This window comes from Sus scrofa, chromosome 1, assembly GCF_054392235.1.
Source record: "Sus scrofa isolate SSC_HxYL_T2T_F1_AM1 chromosome 1, Sscrofa_HxYL_maternal_Yorkshire_Landrace_v2.0, whole genome shotgun sequence".
NCBI lineage: Eukaryota > Metazoa > Chordata > Mammalia > Artiodactyla > Suidae > Sus > Sus scrofa.
In genome coordinates, this window is record NC_139383.1 from 142,008,947 (window position 1) to 142,028,299 (window position 19,353).

At 44.3% G+C, this 19,353-nt stretch overlaps 1 protein-coding gene across 15 annotated transcripts in view; it reads left to right on the forward strand.

The window, feature by feature from the left end:
• RASGRP1 (RAS guanyl releasing protein 1) overlaps positions 1–19,353 on the forward strand; it is a 977,163-nt gene that overhangs the window by 892,947 nt on the left and 64,863 nt on the right. For 9 of the 15 annotated variants that reach the window (XM_084973869.1, XM_084973858.1, XM_084973876.1 and 6 more), the window contains exons 1-2: positions 227–439; positions 4,809–4,993. The exons of 1 other annotated variant lie outside the window; for it this stretch is intronic. Coding sequence is in view for 2 of the 14 variants with exons in the window: in XM_003121603.5 (XP_003121651.1) it covers positions 405–439; positions 4,809–4,993 (220 nt within the window). In the remaining 12 variants the exon portion in view is untranslated. Of the gene's footprint in view, positions 1–226; positions 440–4,737; positions 4,994–19,353 lie in introns of those variants that run through there. 5 more of the 15 variants (XM_084973898.1, XM_084973890.1, XM_084973900.1 and 2 more) reach the window with 1 other exon arrangement.

A 19,353-nucleotide genomic window follows, 5' to 3' on the forward strand; every position in this document is an offset into this window, starting at 1 on the left:
AACTTCAGCCTTGGGCGGGCAGAGGTGGCCTGCAGGGGCGAAAGGCGAGATCGGAAAGAGAGGCAGGCTCTGGGGACTAGAGAGTAATGGGGGCAGGTTTCAGGGAAGAGCAGAAGAGCGCCACACATTTCCTCCGGCGATAACATCAGCGCTGTCAGGTGGTTTGTGCCTGCGAATGTGCACGCGCTCGAGGAGGAGGGCGAGGGGGCGCGCTCACACAAAGTTTGTGCCTGCGGGTGCGCAGCCGTCGGGCTCGACCGGCTCAGAGAGCAGAGAGTGGAGGGTGGGCGGCCCAGTACTGAAGGGCTCGGCAGGCGGCGGTGGCGGCGTTGGAGATGCGCCGCTCCCTGCCGAGCCTGTCCCGCCGCGCTAGGTGAGGCGGCTCCGGGAGCGCGGCCGCGGCCATGGGCACCCTGGGCAAGACGAGAGAGGCTCCGCGGTGAGTAGGGGCGCCCGTTTCCTTTCTTGGGGGGAGGGCACGGCGCCCGCGGCCCCGGGACTTCGCCGAGACGGGAAGCGGGGTGACCGGTCCTGACCTCCTCCTATGGAAAATTGCTGGCCGCGGGTGAGGCCGGCCGGGGTCTCCGCCGAAGTCAGGGGAGACGGATGCAAGGGACAGATGCACCCGGCGCGCTTGGCGCATCTCGCCCGACTAGCGGGAGACGGAGCTGGTTTGTGCGGACGCGCGGCCAGAGTTCACCGGGCGAGCCCCGGAATCGTGCCGAGCGAGCCCCGGAATCGTGCCGAGCGACCGGGTCCCCCAACCTGGGGCGCGGGACCCCTGGGACTCCTACTCACGGACTTTCTGCGCCCCCCGCACCTGCTGCCGCTTCGGCTCGGGCGGCGCCACCTGGCGGCCTGTCCGGCCCTGCGGATGTCCGGCCCGACTCAGGAGGCCAACTGCGTTTGCTGTGAGCGCGCAGGGGCCAGAGAGTCGCACAACCTCCTGGGTGGAGACCCCGCGATCCCCCACATCCAGTGATGCTAGACGTGTTTTAGGAGGATCTTGGGGGTGACAAAAGATGAAGGGAAAGTGACCGCGAGTGAAAAGGCAGGAGGGGCCAGGCACCTGAGATTGGCCCTGAAAGGGCCGGAACCAGGCAGCTGCCGACCATGACCTGGGCTCAGCATAGAGCCTGGGCAGGCAATGCTCATCCTACCTCTGTACACGCGAGCTCTGTTGTGCCTGGCTGGGCCCAGTCGAGGCAGGAAGCGTTGCCCAGTTGAACCTTATGAAGCTAAAAGGTTTTGGCACTTTATGTCCTACCTGACCTCTGTCCCCTGAAGGTCCTGCGCTGTGCCTTGCACCAAATCGAAAGGAGAGGCTGCAGCAAATTAAATTGCACCAGGTTAAGAGGAGGAGCTTCAGGAAATTAAATTGAGTCTGTTATCATGGGAGCTGGGAGAGGGCAGGCCTGGGGCCTGAAGAAATCCTTGCTACAAGCCGTTAAAAACCATCTTCCACAGCAAAGAAAGTTGTGGAAGTTTCTGTTCGTTCTCTGTGTTCATTTCACCCCTTACTCTTCTAGGCTGGATTTCATTAAAAGTTTAACCCGAAATTGTGACCTCTGCGGAGGTACCTGTGGCTGAAGCGGATTTCACCCTAACCAGTTCAGACTTTTGACAATCTCCTGCAGCAAATTGGCTGGCGCCTTAGCCAGTTTTAGCCTCGGGAAATACCTTCAAGTTAATTTTTTTCCTCCTGGGCGTTTTTCTTTTCTTTTTTTTTTTAATACACAAGGGAACTGGTGAGCAAACATTTGCTTTCTACCCTTTAAAAATACATATGCCGTTTGCTGACTTAGAGGCTATTCCTTCTATGGATTGATATAACACCCTTAGACCTGCCTAAAATAGCATTTTATAAATCCTTATCCTTCTTATTTCAGCAGAAAAGACAGAACAAATTGAAGGTTTGTCAGGAGACTGCACAGCAAAATTGCTGAGTTTCCTAGTTTAAGGTGCACTTAACCCCCCATCTTCCTGATCTCTCGGGATGCTTTCTGGACTTTAGTAGTTTCTCTTCTCCCTGGTTTCTCCTGCCTAATCCTCCAAGTCTCTCCCGTCTCCATACTCCCAGGACCACATCTCTCACCTTCCCTTGCCCCGCCCCTAAATGCTCCTGTCAAGTTCTTTACTTATGCTTGAATTTTACCAGTCCCTCCTAGTTCTGGTAAAAGCATCCACCTCAAGACTCACCTCCTGAACCAAAGTGGTTTCTGCTATGGGTGACACTGGGAAACATTACTGGAATTCCAGCCAGGGCAGTTTTTGGAGTCTTCTGTGGTTGATGCAACCAGTTGAGGGGGAAAATGGAATTTTCCCTGGGTTGGCCAGTTGAGAGACAGAGGAGGATGCCCACCTCCCAGCCCCACTCCAGTTGCAGTGGCCTCTTCTCCAGGGGCTATGGAGAAGTAAAGTGGAAGGCCTAAAACAAAGCGAGCCTTCTAACCAGAAGGGAGCCTGGGGCTGGGGAGCGTGGCATGGGCACAGGAGGCCTGGCTCCTACCTGGGTTCTGCACTGGTGCCCAGCCACATTGCTTTTCTGAGCCCAGACCTCTACACGCATGGATGAAGGGCTTGGAGAATGACCATCCAGCTCCGGGGTCTGAGGACTTTGGGGGACCTGTAAAAAAAGCAAGGACCGAGATTCAGCCTTTCTCTTGTCGGCTATGCTTTTGGAGGATTTTACTTTGGTCTTAAGTGGAATTGACCTTTTCAGCTTCTCTTGCTAATTCTGATGTCGTGAAAGGTACACAGTTCCAGGCACAGTAAATATTTACTAAACAAAACCAAAGAGGTCAAGTCCAAATATGAGTTGTACATCCTTGGCTGTGTTATTTTAGTCTCTTTCAGACTCAGCTTCGACATCATAAAGTGGAGATATCTTTCTGGGCTGTAAGCTTTAAAGACCATGTAAATCTGCAGCCATACCTATGATAGTGAATGCAAATGGATGAGTCTGAATTCAATTCAGGGTGGCCATTATTATTTCCTTTCATTTTCAGATGCTGATCAGATCGGGGCACTATCACAGGGCTGGCTAAAAATCAGTACTGGCCAGAAACTCGATCAAGTCCTATAACAGCAACTTGATCTTTCAGAAAACACCCCCTGGGGTTACCTGGTCCCAATAGCCACGTTCTGATTGGATTTCACTGAACCCATCCTAGGTTGGAAGAGACAGCCGAAGCCACTGCCTGACCAGCTACTTCGAAGGGGAACTCGAAGGGCAAAGTGTTCTCTCCATGAGTCTGGCAGTGTTCTAAGCGTTCCCACTGTCTTGTAACAGGGTGGTTTCCCAAAATCCATGTGTGTTCCAGCATTTTATTTTTGATTTGAGTACTTCTTCGGCCCCTTCTGGATGAGATTACATCTTGCCGAGAAGCCTTCCCTCAACCCTCCACCTGGAACGAGTTCTCCACACTTCTTACCCTTGACACTCGCAGGACAGTTATTTAAGATTTATAGTTATCTCTTCACGGCCTGGTTCTGATTCTCCAACTAGAGTTTTGTATTAAAGGACTTCCAGATTACCTTCATACTACAACAATAACATATAATGAGTATATTTTATATGCTCAGGAATATACATCATTTAACATATAATGAGCATGTTTTTCAGTTTGCGGAATACCTTTTCAGACTATCTCACTGGTTCTCTCTGATCCATCACAATGTCTTGATAATAGAATTAAATGATGCCGTCATATGTTTATCACATAGGTAGTGATTGAAGTTATGATCTGCAGTATGTTTCTTTTTGTCTCCTCTTTGCTAGTAAACATGAAAGAACCAAAGTAAGGAGCGGAGAACATGCTCAAAGAAGTTATAAGCAACAATGCCTATCACTAGTAAATCTTAGGAGATGATAGATATGTCTCTCTGTGTGTGTATATTTTTTAATGGAAGGAAAATTAAATGCTAAATTAGCCGACTAATAATCATGTTGCCAAACAACTTGACTTGTACTGATGAGATCATGACCAAAAATAAAGTGAAGTGAAAGTGGACAAGGGTGACCAACTGGACTCCTAAGCCATTTCCAGATTCAGACTCATCCATTTGCATTCACTTCTGGGATAAAGCCCACTCATGGGCTATGCTTACTTTTTCATTCAGTAAGGACCCAAGGGAAGACTTGATAGCATGATGCTTAAGGATAGAAATGACTCAGAATGATTACCTGTATTATTAACAATGAAAAACGGACTCTTAGAACCAATCAAGATTTGTGAAAAACGCAGGGAGAGCTTGAAATCTACATGTTACTGCCATAACCCTTACCCCCTGCACTCAGGCCCTCAGTTTTTTGACTTCTCCCCTCAAATCCTTAAAGATGTATCTGTGGCCACCTGACTTTCTATGGTAGCTCTGGTGTTGCTCAAGATGAATGAGTCTAGCTGAAGATGAGAGCAATTTAATTCTTAAGACCCAAGTCAGTCTCAGGGCTAAAATAAAAAAAATTCTTGATGGGAATTAAAAACTGCCAAGCTAGTTTAGTCTCGCGTCTGCCTCTCCTCTTCAGGAACTGGAGAAAGCAGGCCGAAGCAATCCTAGTCCCAAGCTAAAATCTGTTTGCAACTCTAAAACCAACCTTGCTACTGGCGAGATGTCTCTTTAACAACCAGCCAGTCAGTTTGGTGCATTTGCCAAGTGGGAGGGGTATGTCTTTTATCAGCCTAATTCCCAAGATTAATTGTCTTATCTCTTCTTTTCTCTCCAATCTGCCTGCAGAGCTTTGGATCTGCCAGTGTGGTCCTTCCTGGCTGCTCTGCTCTCACTCCCCACCTCCTCTCTTTCCCCAGGAAACCTTCTCATGGCAGCAGAGCTGCCCCTAAAACAAGACTAGAGGCGAAGCCAGCCAGCAGCCCCTGCCCCTCCCATCCCAGCCTGGCCCAGATCACCCAGTTCCGAATGATGGTGTCTCTGGGACATCTAGCCAAAGGAGCCAGCCTGGACGATCTCATTGACAGCTGTGTTCAATCTTTCGGTGAGTTGGCGAACTGCCCACATGCATAAAAATTGCTCTCTTACTTTGTTCTTCCTTAAAAAGTGCTTTATGGAATAGCAACCTAGATTGCATTTGGGGTTTAAAAATAGCTTTCGAGCCTTTGAAATGTTGGAGACAGCGTGCAGTGCCCATGGCACATGACTGTGTGGGTGTAATAGGTCGTGATGAGAGGTGCGATTTAAAGCGAGAAAAGTTACTGAGGAGCATTCGTGTTTCCATTTTTCTTAGGATGGAGGTTTTATCTCGTGATGAAAAGTATATACTAAAACGCACTGGTGCATCTGGTGCTTTTCTGTCCTGGTGTTCTCAGGGCACACAGAGGCGAGGTTACATGAGCAAATGCTGTTATCACAGCAGTTGGAAAGCTTTGGGATCATTCAGACAATCCGGTCTTAATAATTCCCCTCCACAATCTGGAGGGCAGTTGTGCTGGAATAGGAAAGGACCGGCCAAAGCCAGAATGGCTGTGCCTGGGAGATACTGGTAAATAAGCGATGTGATCGAGGATTGAGGCAATTGGCAGGGAGTGATGTAGATGCTGCATCTGTCATCACTCATCCTCACCAAGAAGGATAAGCAACTTAGTGCAGCTGACAGGCAGTTATTGGCAAGGATGCCCTATTCTTTGGTGAATTTTCTAAGCACTTTCTTTTGATTGTTATTTGTGAAATGGTAATTGAAGAGTATTAAACATGTTACCCTCCCAAAAAAAAAGGGATGATGGAAAATTCAGAGTTCCAGCATCACCAGTCCTCCTCTGTGCCCCCTTTTGAACCCTTCCGCCTCCCACCATAGAGCAGATGAGCATGGAGCTCATCTCAGAAGCGCCAGCCCACCCCAGCCCTGGGGGGTGGGGTGGAGGGCATCAGATCCCAGGTGGTACAGCACATAGAGCTATTAGAACTCAGCACTGGGATTATTCATTGGGTGAACCTGGGTAGTTCTCACTCATAACTTGTAGAATTGGGAAAGAACTGACTTTAGGGGGATTCTCATTTAGTACAATTTCACAACACACTGAAGAATAGTTTCAATGATTCCAACATTGGTTTAAAGCAGCGGTTCTCAACAGCTTGTGCAGAATCATGTAGAGATTTTTGGTAACACAGATTGCTGCCCCCCTAAAACTGGCTGCTCCACCAGGTCTGGGGTGGGCCCCCAAATTTCTGTTTCCACCAAGTTCTCAGGTGATGCTGCTGCAGCTGATCCAAGAACCCCCACTTTGAGAATCACCACTTTATTGTTTGTTACAGACTTGAACTTGGAAGAGGGAGCATTTTTTTTTTTTTTTTTTTTACTTATTTAGCATTAAATTTTAACTGAATTTCTATTTATTTACACTTAGGTCTTTCAGTTAAGGATGAATTTGGGAACAGAATGAATGGTTTTCTATTTCAAAATAATCTCTTTGCAAAATATCCACACAAGGAGATAACCTAGAGGCCAGTGGGAATGAGTGGAAGCATGGCAGTGATGAGCCATGATGTATCATGTACTTGACTTTCACCTGGTTCCCAACTTGATAAGCTCTAAAGTTTCTTACACAGTTGTGGTAATCTTATTTATTGGCCTTTAGCAAGGCACTGTGAGTGTTTCATGAATAAAGCATATTTATAATTTCACTGTTGAAGAAATGGGGCCCAACAATGTCTATCATGCTGTCTTTCTTCATCCCAGGACAGTCATGCTACTGCCTGCTGAGTTCAGGGCTGTTGTCCTAACCTTCAAATCATCATGACATCAACCTGAAAAACACCCAGCCTATTCTGAAGTCCTCTTGCAAAAGAACCAAGCCTGATCCACTCCCCTCAATGCAGCCCCCAAGGGCTAGAGATACTTTGTTTCCTGGGTTATGTTGAACTGAAAGTACCTTAAAATCCCAAAGCTATGAAAATCCCATTGAGTCTAAGTCTTTTATCCATTGTCACCAAGCGTCAATAGCCCCTATTTGCATCTGACATTGGGCTGGGCATTGCATAAGGAGCATTACAACAACCAAACCGTTCCATTATTCAATCTGAGAATACCTGAGAAATGCACAGTTGGGGGGTGGGGGGATGTACAAAAGACAGGGCAATGCTAAGCTCAGGTGTGTGGGAAAACTACATTCATTAAACTAGGCAGACAAGGATTAGGGAGAACAGCCATTGTCTGTCCAAACTCCCCTTGGGCCGTGGGAATGCTGCGGGAAGGCAGGAAGCTGAGATCTCAAGGCTTTGTCCTTGATGTACTGCAGAGTTTCCTGCCACAGAATTTACATGAAAGAAGCAAAAAGAAAAAGGCACCCCAGGTCTGGAGGGAATGGGAGACAGCACTTGCTTCGTCGTTGGTGACTTTGATTCTGGTGATCAGTTGAGGTATCTCGTGGGGGAGGGGTGTGGAGCTATACTGCGACAAGCAACCATTCCCGCAAAGTACTGCTTGTGCTTCTGTAGCTCTCAGAGGTGGTTGGAGAATAGCACCCAGCGAGGCACTAGTTCTCTTGAAACCTCCCTTACTGGTTATTTTCTCAAGTTAGTATGGAAGAGTTTTGCTTTAGAATAAAGCAGTCTCGATTAGCATTGTGTTCATGAGTTTAGAATCCTTCTCATTTGAATACCTATGAAAAAAGAGGAAAATAGCACTATGGAAGTGTGGGGAAAGTTTTTTGGGGGTTATCTTCCCCTTCAGACTCAAGTTTCAGCCGCTCCTCCAACAAACTTGAAAAGGGGGGCGGGGAGAAAAAAACCTCTTTTGAACATAAGGGTTGACTAATTAGTTAATTTGCTTTTTGCTGCTTTCTCAACCTCACCTTAGTGCTGATGCTTTGAGATTTGAAGTGGCCACAGCTGTGCTGTCCAGTATGGTAGCCATTACCCACAGATAGCCCTTTACATAGAGATTTCAATTAATTACAGTTAAGTCAAATGTAAAATCTAGTTCCTGAGCCTCACCAGCCAAGTTTCAAGTGCTCGACTGCCCCGAGTGGTACCTGCTGCTGGACAGAGTGAATAGAAAAGATTCCCTTCTTCGCAGAAATTCTGTCAAATAGTGGTGGACTATCTGTCGGGTAGATGGTTGACCCAAAGGGGAAAAGCAGTGTGAGGTTAGCATTTTTCTAGCAGCTGGGGCTGCGCCTCTGAATACTCTCTAAGGCATCCTGGGCATTTTGCATTCTTTCCTGATGGCTCTCCCTTTAGTATCCTTAACCATTAATTACCACCCTGTTCACAGAGGAAGGACTTATTACCATGCTTTTAGAATGGGTGACCAGCAGGTACAAATTAAGAGTACTCTTAAAGACCTCTAGCAAGCCTCCAGTGTCACATGTAAGGTTCCAGATCTGTGATTAGAAACTCAGAGCCTTGAGTCATAGTTCATTGCTATAACCAAGAAACTACCCACTCCTACCTTCTGTTTTAATCAGAGGTCATGCTTTACATTCTCACCGTATTATTGCTGGTTAATCCACTCTTCCACAGAGCATAATGAAGCAAATCCTCACAACCTGGTATGTTTGTATTTGTGTCAAATGAATGTGAATCACACCATCTATCTCAGAGGTAGGAAAGACTTGTGAGGTCACCCAAGCTTTTTATGTTTTTACTTTGTAAGAGGGCTGCCAGCTTTGAGGGCCAAACAGCGGGCTTCAGAGGGCCAAATTCTACCTGCTGAATGCAAGACAACTTCTGAGAGCATCAGAAAGAAAACTGAAAACAGGTGGCAGAAAGGGGACCCTCAGCATGGAGGCCTCCTGCTCCCAGGTGGAGTGTGTGGGAAGAAACTCAGCATAAGACTCTTTGTCTTACCTGTCATTGAGAACAGAAACACAGCTTAGCTAGTGTCTTATGTATGGAGTATTGTTTATTTTTTCTTGGAGGGCTATTTGTATTGATTTCCTTTTATTTACTTATTTGGGCTGCACCAGCAGCAAATGGAAGTTCCTAGGCTAGGGGTCGAATTGGAGCTGTAGCTGGCAGCCTACACCACAGCAATGGCAGATCCGAGCCGCGTCTTCGACCTATACCACAGCTCATGGCAACACCAGATCCTTAACCCATTGAGTGAGGCCAGTGATCAAACCCACATCCTCATGGATACAAGTTGGGTTCATAACTGGCTGAGCCATAGAGGAACTCCTGATTTCCTTTTAAACTCAAAAAACTCTGAAATATACAAGTCAGGTAGTACTGTCTCCAGGGGCAAAGGGGAAAATAAATGGAGCCTCTGAGAATTAAAACAACTTGCCTCATACCCCAACTCCCTTCTTCCTCTGCCCCCAGACGCTCCCTTCTTCCTCTGCCCCCAGAAGCTTCTTGGAACCTAGGTTGAGCCATGCTTGGGTTCCTCTCCTAGCACAGGCCTCCCTTCACAGAATAGGCCTGCACTGTGCCTACATTCTGCAGCCCTGGCGTCCCCTAGAGTAGAGATTAAACTGCAATGTAGGAAACATTTACTGGACCCCAGCTACATGCCAGGTATCTGCCTGAAATTCCCTTTCAAACAAACTATGAATTAATTAAAATCAGTGTGTGCATTGTCTCTCCCCAACTAGAAAAACCTCAAGAGCAACAGGTATATCTCCTGTACCATGCAGCAGTTTGACGTTAAACGCATTGTCTAGACTGCAGTTTCTTAAGGGTAAAACACTACATGTGTTTTTAAAGTTGGGTCCAAAGAAGGCAAACACACACTTGTTGGGACTCTAGTTCCCTCCATGGCAAAGGGAAGGCTCATGGTTCCTCACCACTGTGCAGCTTAGAAAATGTGCACCCAATCCAAGTGCCCAGAGGCAACAAGCACATGAGGACAGAAGCCAAGGGCCATGATGTTGAAGGGTGCTCAGACCCAAGAACCAGCCTCTCCAAGGAAGAAAGTAGAGTGTAGGGTCAGGAAGGCTGCCCTTCATGACATAGACCACAGCTGTCCCAGGAGCCTGCACAGCGGGATCCCTAGTCTCTGGGAATCACGGTTACTGGGTTTCTTTCCTCTTCTTCTTTTTCTTTCATTCTTTCTTCTTTTTCTTTCTTCTTCTCTTTCTTTCTTTCTTCATCTTCGACTTCTTTGTTGTTGTCTTCATCTTCGTCTTTTAGGGTCACACCCATGGCCTATGGAAGTTCTCAGGCTAGGCTGCCAGCCTACACCACAGCCCAGCAATGCCCGATCCAAGCCACATCTTCAACCTACAGTACAGCTCACAGCAACAATGGATCCTTAACCCACTGAGCGAGGCAGGGATTGAAACCTTGTCCTCACAGATACTAGTCAGATTCATTACTGCTGAACCGCAATGGGAACTCCATCCAGGTTTCACATGTAAAGGTCCTTGGAGCACCCTGTTCTGAGGCTCCTGGGCATCAAAGCAGCTCCCAGGCAGGACTATTCTTAGGTCTCTGGAATGAATTCGTATTCTCTGTTTGGGATGCTATGTATGCCAAGGAGCCTTGGCTACATTTTCAACAGGCTTTCCCTCTCCTGGGTGTGAGATACAGTGACTGTCAGGCCTGAGGAGGGAGAAGGGGAAACCCCTCCACTCACATCTCATCTGTGCTTTGCTGTGTGGTGGTGTTTACAGCAGACCTCCCTCTGTAACAGCAGGACAATGTCTGTGCATAAGGTTATCAATGTTCAGGAATGCCCAGCATCTCAGCTCAGTGACACCATCCAGAGAGAAAGAGAGACAGAGACAGACAGATAGCAGACTGATGGTGGCCGGAGCCTAGGTGCAGGCTCACTAGGGTACATTAATTACCAATTACCTGAATTGGTCCTGTTGATCTTCACAACAACCCTGTGAGGTGGATATTATTTTGCTCTTTTAATTTGCAGGGACCTGAAGCTCAGGGACATTAAATAACCTGTGGGAAGTGGCCCAGCTCCTTAGTGGGAGAGCTGCTGAGATCTGAACTCTGCTCTCCAAGGCACATGTTCTCTCCACTCTCCTGGAAGTTCTCCAACTTTATCATAAACAGTGATCACAGTGAGGTGTGTTCAACATTCAAATTCCTGAGGGTCAACTCCAGAGCTTTTCATTCAGCCTTCAGTCGCTGTGGTTTTGATGGAGGTGATTCCTGAGCACACTTGCTTCTTGTACATCCCAGAGTGTTTTCTCAGACTTTCTAGGAAAATATGGAATACTCAAAGAGCACAAATCCTCTGAAAAAGAAGAGATCAGATCAGTTTTCACTGTGTGAACTAGACAGTCCTGATAAAGCCAAAGCATCTCTCAAGCCATCAGTCTAGATCTCATGAGAGAGAGGTTTGCCCCTGAACAGGTTTGCAACTCTAGGTGCACGTCTGTCAGATTTTCCTACATCTCTTTCCCTTCTCAACTGCAGGAACTCCCTTGAAAACTTCCTGCCTGTCAGTCCTTGGGCTTCGGAAGTAAACAAAGTTTGCGTCTGTTATTACTATCGTGTGGTTCCTTGCACTCAAAGGCAGCATTCCTAGTCTGCACTTCCACCTTGAAGCCACACTCAGACCAGTTTACTGTGGTGCTGGAGGGGTCTCGCCCCCTAGCTTGTGCCTGTTCCCCATGGGTCAGAGACCCAGAAGTAGTGGCCTAGCTGGGGGAACTAGAGATGTGACTCCTCTGAGTACTTCTTCAAAAGCGTCACCTTTCTAACCAACTTTTTAAGGCCCTGTGTTGACATGAAGGTTATTAAGTCCATGACAGCACCACATTAGGAAATAATGTGACAGCTAAAGCAGTGTGTTGAGTTGTTGGCTGGAACAGCAGTGATTGGCAGGGAGACCACAGGGGAGGGTCCTCTGAAGTGCAGGCCCAGCCCCTGATCAACTTCCTACTGGTCAGAGCTCCTGCTCCTTCTGCCTGGAGCTGTTCCATCTGCTGGACTTGGTGCCTTAGTCGGGAGGCAGTTTGGGCTACCAGCTACCTCGGGTTGTCCTAGACTAGTTGTGAGGAAGACAGCAGGGACAGAGCAAGACTGTAAGTAGGGCCAGCTTCACACGGCCTCTGCAGATGCACAAGGCCCCATATTCCATTGAACGCAGTCACAGACTTGAAAGTCTTACTCTGCAAGGGTAGGTTGTTAACAGCTTCAGGAATTTCACAAGCCCATTGTTAGACACAGCCATCATTAAAAATTAAATTGTATAAACAGAATTATCTTAAAGATAAACTCTCAGCACTCATCATTTCCTAATATATTACCACATTCTCCTGTCATCCATCCTCCTGGAATCTTTTCTATTGTGTCTGTATGGTGCAAACGCTCTACAGTTTATATGCTGTCCATGTTCAGCATACACATGCGGTGTTATGGAGACATGGGTGTTCCTGCCCAGCTCTGGGACTTGACATTGCCTGTGTTGGGAGTATTTACACCACAGAAATGGACAAACACTACTAATCAAGGGTTCTTAACCTCCACCCCCAGAGAGGCCACTATTAAACATGTACCAGCACTTTCCTCCAGCTGCAGAGGATGCTTCCACAGCAGAGTACCAAGGTGGGAAACTGCAAACTGGAAATTTTATTTTGCATTACCTATTTAGGAGAAAGTAATATTTGCCATTGTTTTGCTCCTCTCATCGTAGTATCTTATAAAACAACTCTCCATGTGTTCTTCAAAGAAGAGGAACAATATACCTTAGAGATGAGGAAGTCAAGTATCGGTGAAGTTGAGAAATTTTCTTAGAGAAGTGACAGATCTGTGATCACAGGAGGGGAAAGGGGCTGGGGGTGGGCAAAAGCGGTAAAGTGGGGTCAATCGTTTGGTGATGGATGGTCCATAGACTTTGCGGTGATCACTGTGTAGTGTATACAAATGTCAAATTACAGTGTTGTTCACCTGCAGCTTATGTGACAGGTTTTGTTTTGTTTTGTTTTTTAAGGAGATGTGATGCTGAAACTTTAAAACTGAGAGATTCTCTTCTAAAGTTGAAGTTATCACTCAGTGGTTTTGGCTTTTTTTTTTTTTTTTTTAATTCACCTCCTCTAAAAATTCTCCATGATTAAACTTTCCCTTCTTTCTGACTAACCAAACCTCAATTTTGTGACTTTTGTTCTTCATGTATTATATACTGTCTCTGTTTCGATTCCATCTGTTTGATCATTTGCCTTTATTTCCCACCTCGGGGTAACAGGTACTATTATATAGATATACCTATAACCAAGCTTTTGTTGAGTGTGTTTTCTTAAGTTTGTTTGCTAACTGTACCTCCAGTTTTATGAACTGTCTTTTCAAATTGTTTGCATATTTACCACTTGCTTCTTAATGACTTTTTCCTGAAAAATTTCCAAAAGCTTCTTATATTAAAAAAAAAAAAAAAAAAAAACGAAAAACCCTGTTAACTCTTTGATTAGCATTAGCTACAGGCATTTTTTTTCCTCTCATTTCCATTTTTTTTTTTTGATGGTTTTGGATTTTAATGAGTAGAAAATTTACATTTTAGTGTAGTTAAATTTGTTTATATTTCCTTTTATCTTTTCCTTTATTAACTCTCAACTTGACAAAAATCCCTATTCCAAAGATTTAGTGAATATTCCATTGTCATTTAAAAAAAGCTTTATTAAGTCCACTGTATGATGTAATTTCATATTCCACTGTGCCTCTCACTTTCATCCTCCTGAAATGACTTCTGAGACTGAAAATGTCTGGGAGAAGGTGATGAGGTCTCAATCATGATATTGAATGTGAACGTGAAAGTCCTTCAGGAATTTGTGTATTTTTTTTATTTCCCCAATAAATTATTTTTTTCTACTGTACAGCATGGTGATGGATGGTCCACATGTACACATACATGTATACATTATTTTTTCTCACATTATCATGCTCCATCATAAGTGACTAGACATAGTTCCTAGTGTTACACAGCAGGATCTACTCAGCCATAAAAAAGAATGAAATAATGCCATTTGCAGCAACATGGATGGAACTAGAGACTCTCATGCTAACTGAAGTAAGTCAGAAAGAGAAAGACATATGATATCATTTATATCTGGAATCTAATATATGGCACAAATGAACCTTTCCACAGAATTTGTGTATTTTTAAAGAAAGTACTTTTGATTATTAAAAGAACCAATATCCTTAAGGTGGACACTTATAAGCGCAATCAAATTTAAATCCTTTTTTTCCTAAATTATTAATATAGACTGCAGAATGCATGTAACATAAAATTATTATGTTATGGCAGAATGCATGTAACATAAAATTTATCATTTTTGTAGACTTAAAATTTTTTTTTTACTAGTAGTTAAGTAGTTAGTATGAACAACAGTGTTGATACTAATGTATTTTATATACATATTCTCATTTAATTCCCACCATTTTATGTTCTTGTGTTTACAAAGACCTAACTGTAACTCAGCTCACATATTTACCTTTTTTCCAGTTTTTTTTTTTTGAGAAATAATGGCCGTACATCACTAAGTTTAAAGTAGACAGCATGATGGTTTGATTGACATATATTGTGAAATGATCACTCATAGGTTCTGCTAACATCGTCTTTCTGTGTTTGTATCTTACTCTAACTCAGCTCTTATGTTTACTTTTTAAATGTTAACAACTTTCAGCATTATTTATGTTCACTATAGAAAACTTAGAAAATACAGACTAACAAAATGAAGAAAATTGCAATCATTCATCCTACCACCAAAAGCAAGATAAGTGCTGTCAACATGGCTGGGTATATCTTCCTAGACTCTCCTCCATGTGTATTTACGTGTATCACAACCATATAACTTTTTGTAGTAGATTCACTCTGATGAACTCTTTGCTTTCCCTAACTCACATTTTCAACAATTAGTATCTTAAAATCATTGTTAGTATTTCTAAAGAGGAGTGCTAGCACACAAAGTTGCTATTCCATCCTAAAATGGATTTTAAAAAACAATTCTGGCATGATCCTTTCACATATGGGACATGAAAGTGAAGGTTGCTTGGCAACTAAAATGATTCTAAGGAGGAATTAAAGACATTACAAGAAAAGAAGAATAGTTACTCATTCCTTTCCCATGCTAAATGCTAATTATGATAACCATGACTGCTTATAGTTATAATAAATGAAGGAAACAAAAAAATGATTCCATTACCTTAAAAGTCTAGAGGTGCTTTTTTTTATGTGCAGGGAAATTCAGATGAGTTTTATTGAAGAGAGGCTTTACTTTCAGAAACAGTGGAAAAATCTTGTGTCTCTAGTAACTTTCTAAGAGAATCTAAAATAGCAACCAGGTAAGATACATAGAAGAAACACAGAGATGCTGCAGTTTGGCGCCCCTGTGACTCTTGTACAGAGTGAAGAGATGATGGGCAGTGGTAGGAAGGAGGCTGTGTTGTCTTACTTTAGTTTTTTCCAGAGAGTGGTCACGGGCTCTGGGAAGACTGCTGAGGTTCTTAACAAAAATCTTCAGGCAGAAGATGCTGCCAGGGTAGAGCTTGGATTTGAGGGATACCAGTGATTAATTGAAAAGAACCAAGGGTGTAGGGACTAGAGGCACCGTTCCTGGGGGAGAAGGGCAAGTAGAGGTTGCTGGTTTTATAGTGAAGGAGAGAGTGGGATAACCAGAGTTGGAAGGCAGACAGGGATTAAGTCATTCGGGAGCCTCAGTAGCCATGTCTGGTTTCCCTTCACTGTTCCCTCTGAACCTCTGTTCCCTCGGGATTTGCTTTTTGTAAACTTGCCAACAGCCCCATTTTAAGGGGTACCCAGAACACTTAGGAAGCCATGAAACGTCCCAGCCTTATGATTTACAAGTTTATCTTGTGAGAGTGTAGTTACAAGCTACAGAGCATCCTTAAATCTGGTGAGCAGTTAATCCTTTTGGTTAATTTTCCACTCATTTATTTAATGCAAAACACGTAGGGGAGTTTTCATGCTCCCTCACCTTCACCCACCCCAGCTCACTAGCAGCCTAGGTTCCAGATTTTCTCCATCCAAATCTGCCTTGGTGAGTTCACCATTTCCCTCCACTCCCAGGTAGTTCAGGCCACACAGAGGGTCTCAACAGCCTCTGATGTGCTGCTTCCCAGAAGATAGCTCTAGTTCCCACACTCTTGGCTGCAGGACCAAGGAGGAGCCAAGCGCTTGGTGGCTGGGGTTCACTTGACTGCTTGAAATAAACCCCAAAGGTAGAGTTCCCATTGTGGCTCAGCGGTAACAAACCTGACCGGTATCCATGAGGATTCGGGTTTGATCCCTGGCATCACGCAGTGGGTTAAGGACCCGGCATTGCCGTAAGCTGATATGTAAGTTGCACATGTGGCTCAGATCTGGCATGGCTATGGCTCTGGTGTAGGCCAGCAGCTGTAGCTTGAATTTGACCCTTAGCCTGGGACTTCCCATATGCCACAGGTGCGGCCCTAAAATAAGAAGCAAAAGAAAATACACCCCAGAGGAAGAGCTCCCCACACTTACTGTGCCTGTGGCTCCCTTGCTCTCTCTGTCCACAGTGGCCCCAGAGTCCTGATACCTGGCCAGCAGCCACCAAAGTCTACCTGAGATAGGCTTAGCCATAGTTAACTGAGAAAATGTGCCTGCAAATTTTCAAGAAAAATAAAGGAGGCTCCTCTGGACTAAAAGAGGCTTAAAGGGATTTCAACCAGTCATAATGTGTGAACCTTCTTTCTAAAAATTATGTAAATGTATACACATACTCATAATTATTATATAATTATATGTACTTGGAAACTTGTATGATGACTGGATATTTGGTAATATTAAGGAATTATTGATTTTGTTTTAGGCATGTTAATGATGCATTGGGGGTTTTTTTTTCCTTAGGAATTCTTATTTTTTAAAATATATTGGGAATTCCCATCGTGGCTCAGTGGAAACGAATCTGACTAGCATCCATGAGGACTCAGGTTCAATCCCTGGCCTCGCTCAATGGGTTAAAGATCTGGCGTTGCCAAGAGCTGTGGTATAGGTCGCAGATGTGGCTCAGATCTGTCATTGCTGTGGCTATGGTGTAAGCTGGCAGTTACAGCTCCGATTCATCCCCTAGCCTGGAAACCTCCATGTGCCATGTGCACCCCTAAAAAGACAAGAGACAAAAAAAAAATATATATATATATACACACATACATACACTGAAATAGTTACTGACTAAATATCATGTTTGGGATTTGCTTTAAAATAGTATGGGAGGGAGAAGCGAGTACGGTGTAGATGGATCAAAACTGGCCCATGTGCTGATCATTGTTGAATCTGAGTGAGTCCATGGAGGTCCCTTACATCGTTTTTGCCTCCTGTGGTATATGCTTATAATTTTCCATAATGAGATCTTGAAAAGAAAATATTTTCAAACCTAAGAAAGATGACTAAGAATAACAGAGAATTCAAAGGAATATAGTCTGGTTTTCTTGGATGATGAAGTAGCGGGCTATGTTTGTCTTAAATAGGGAAGAGGAGAGGGCACTTGGGTCACACCGCACTGAAAGGCCTTATTCATGCCCTGTGTGTGTGACATTCCCACATCACAGTCAGCCCATTCCCTGTTCAACGCTGGGATGTGAAATTCCTGGTATCCAAAAAGACAAAATAAAACTGCAAACTTTAATCTTCAGCCCTACTATCAAAGGCAGGAGGTGGCATTAAGTGAGAATATGTAATATTCTCCTCCCACCACACACACACATACACCCCTCCCCACACCCACACACATGCACACATACACACACATGCCTTGGCCATTGTATAGCCTGATCCCAACAAGGCAGTGGACAGATTCTAGAGGAGGGTGTAGGAACCCACCCCTGATTGCCGTTTACCAGATGTTGGCCTTGGGCCTGTTCCTCATCTGCAAAATTGGTAATAATGGTGAAAACTTTTAAAGGTTACTTGAGCTTGGGTGAAAAATTAAATGTTTGCTTTTGTTTGGGTTTTCTCAGAAGCAGATCCTGATACCAGGATTTGGATACAAATAGTTTACTTTGGAAGATGATCCTAGGGAAAACCTGGGAAGGCCACTTATAGAGCATGCATTGTCAAGGGCACCACTACTCTGGAGTCAGGGTAGAAGACTTCAGAACTCTCCTACCCAAAGCAAAGGAGCTGGGGTATTTATCTTAGCAAGTTCCATCCATCATTGGCTAAGGATTATTTCTGGGGGTTGGGAATTGATTCTTTAGCACATCTGCCTGCAGTGTACACAGGTGGGTACAGGACCATCCTCCAAAGCAGCCCTCAAGCAGGTGGGATTTGGTGAGCAATCACTGTAACGAGAAGGTCTGAGAGTATATTTGTGGGACACTGACAGCTCAGCCACAAAGTGAAAAAGTCAATGCTCAATAAATGTTAGATAGGCAAATATGGGCTACATGTAGATCCAGAGACAGATTCAGAGCTGATTTATAATCAGACTCAAAATGTGTAGATACATAGGGCTGGATGGATGTCATTCTGCAGGTATAAACGTGTATGAGTGGATGTTCCCGTTGTGGCTCAGCAAGTTAAGAACCCAACATAGTGTCTATGAGAATGCAGGTTTGATCCCTGACCTTGCTCAGTGGGTTAAGGAATCCAGCATTGCCATAAGCTGAAGTGTAGGTTGCAGAAGTGGCCTAGATCCGGTGTTGGCTGTGTCTGTGATGTAGGTCTCCAGCTGTAGCTCTGATTCAACCCCTAGCCTGGGAACTTACATATGCTGCAGGTGTGGCCCTAAAAAGAAAAGGAAAAAAAAAATACACGTGTGAGTAGCTCTGGACATTTTCATGAGACACACTGATGGAAATAAATACGTAGAGGAAAAACAAAGTTCAAGAAGATCAATAAGGAACAAAGAACTTGGACAAGACTTCAATAGGAATAAATCTCTTGCACTTGAGTTGAATAATACCGCTTCATATGTTTTCTATATGGAGAAAAAGATGAATTGATGTTATTATGAAAAATACCAAAGGATTTTAGTAGCTTGTAAATTCCACATGAGCCAGTAGTATCATGTGTCTTCTCAAAAAGTTAAGATAATCTGAGATTGCATTAATAGAAGTAGACTTTCCAGGTTCAGAACCTAATATTCTGATTGTATTTTGAGGTCTAGTCCTAATGTTGGCACATAAGAACTTTTTGCCCTTAGCAACTTTCTTATTGTTTCTAAGACTCAGTTTTTATCAGTACGAAAGTTAATACATAATCTCTGTATTGTTCTTTGAGTAGAAATAAAGCCATTAAAATACCATGATATAGTAGATGCTCAAAATAGTAACAATCAGGAGTTCCTCTGTGGCTCAGTGGGTTAAGGATCCAGTGTTGTCACTGGTGCAGCTTGGGTTCAGTCCCTTTCCCATGAATTTCCACATGCTGCAGGCACAGCCAGAAAAGAAAAAAGATATTAACAACCATTATTACTATAGGCTTGAATGTTAACGTATCACCTGCAAAGATTAATAATA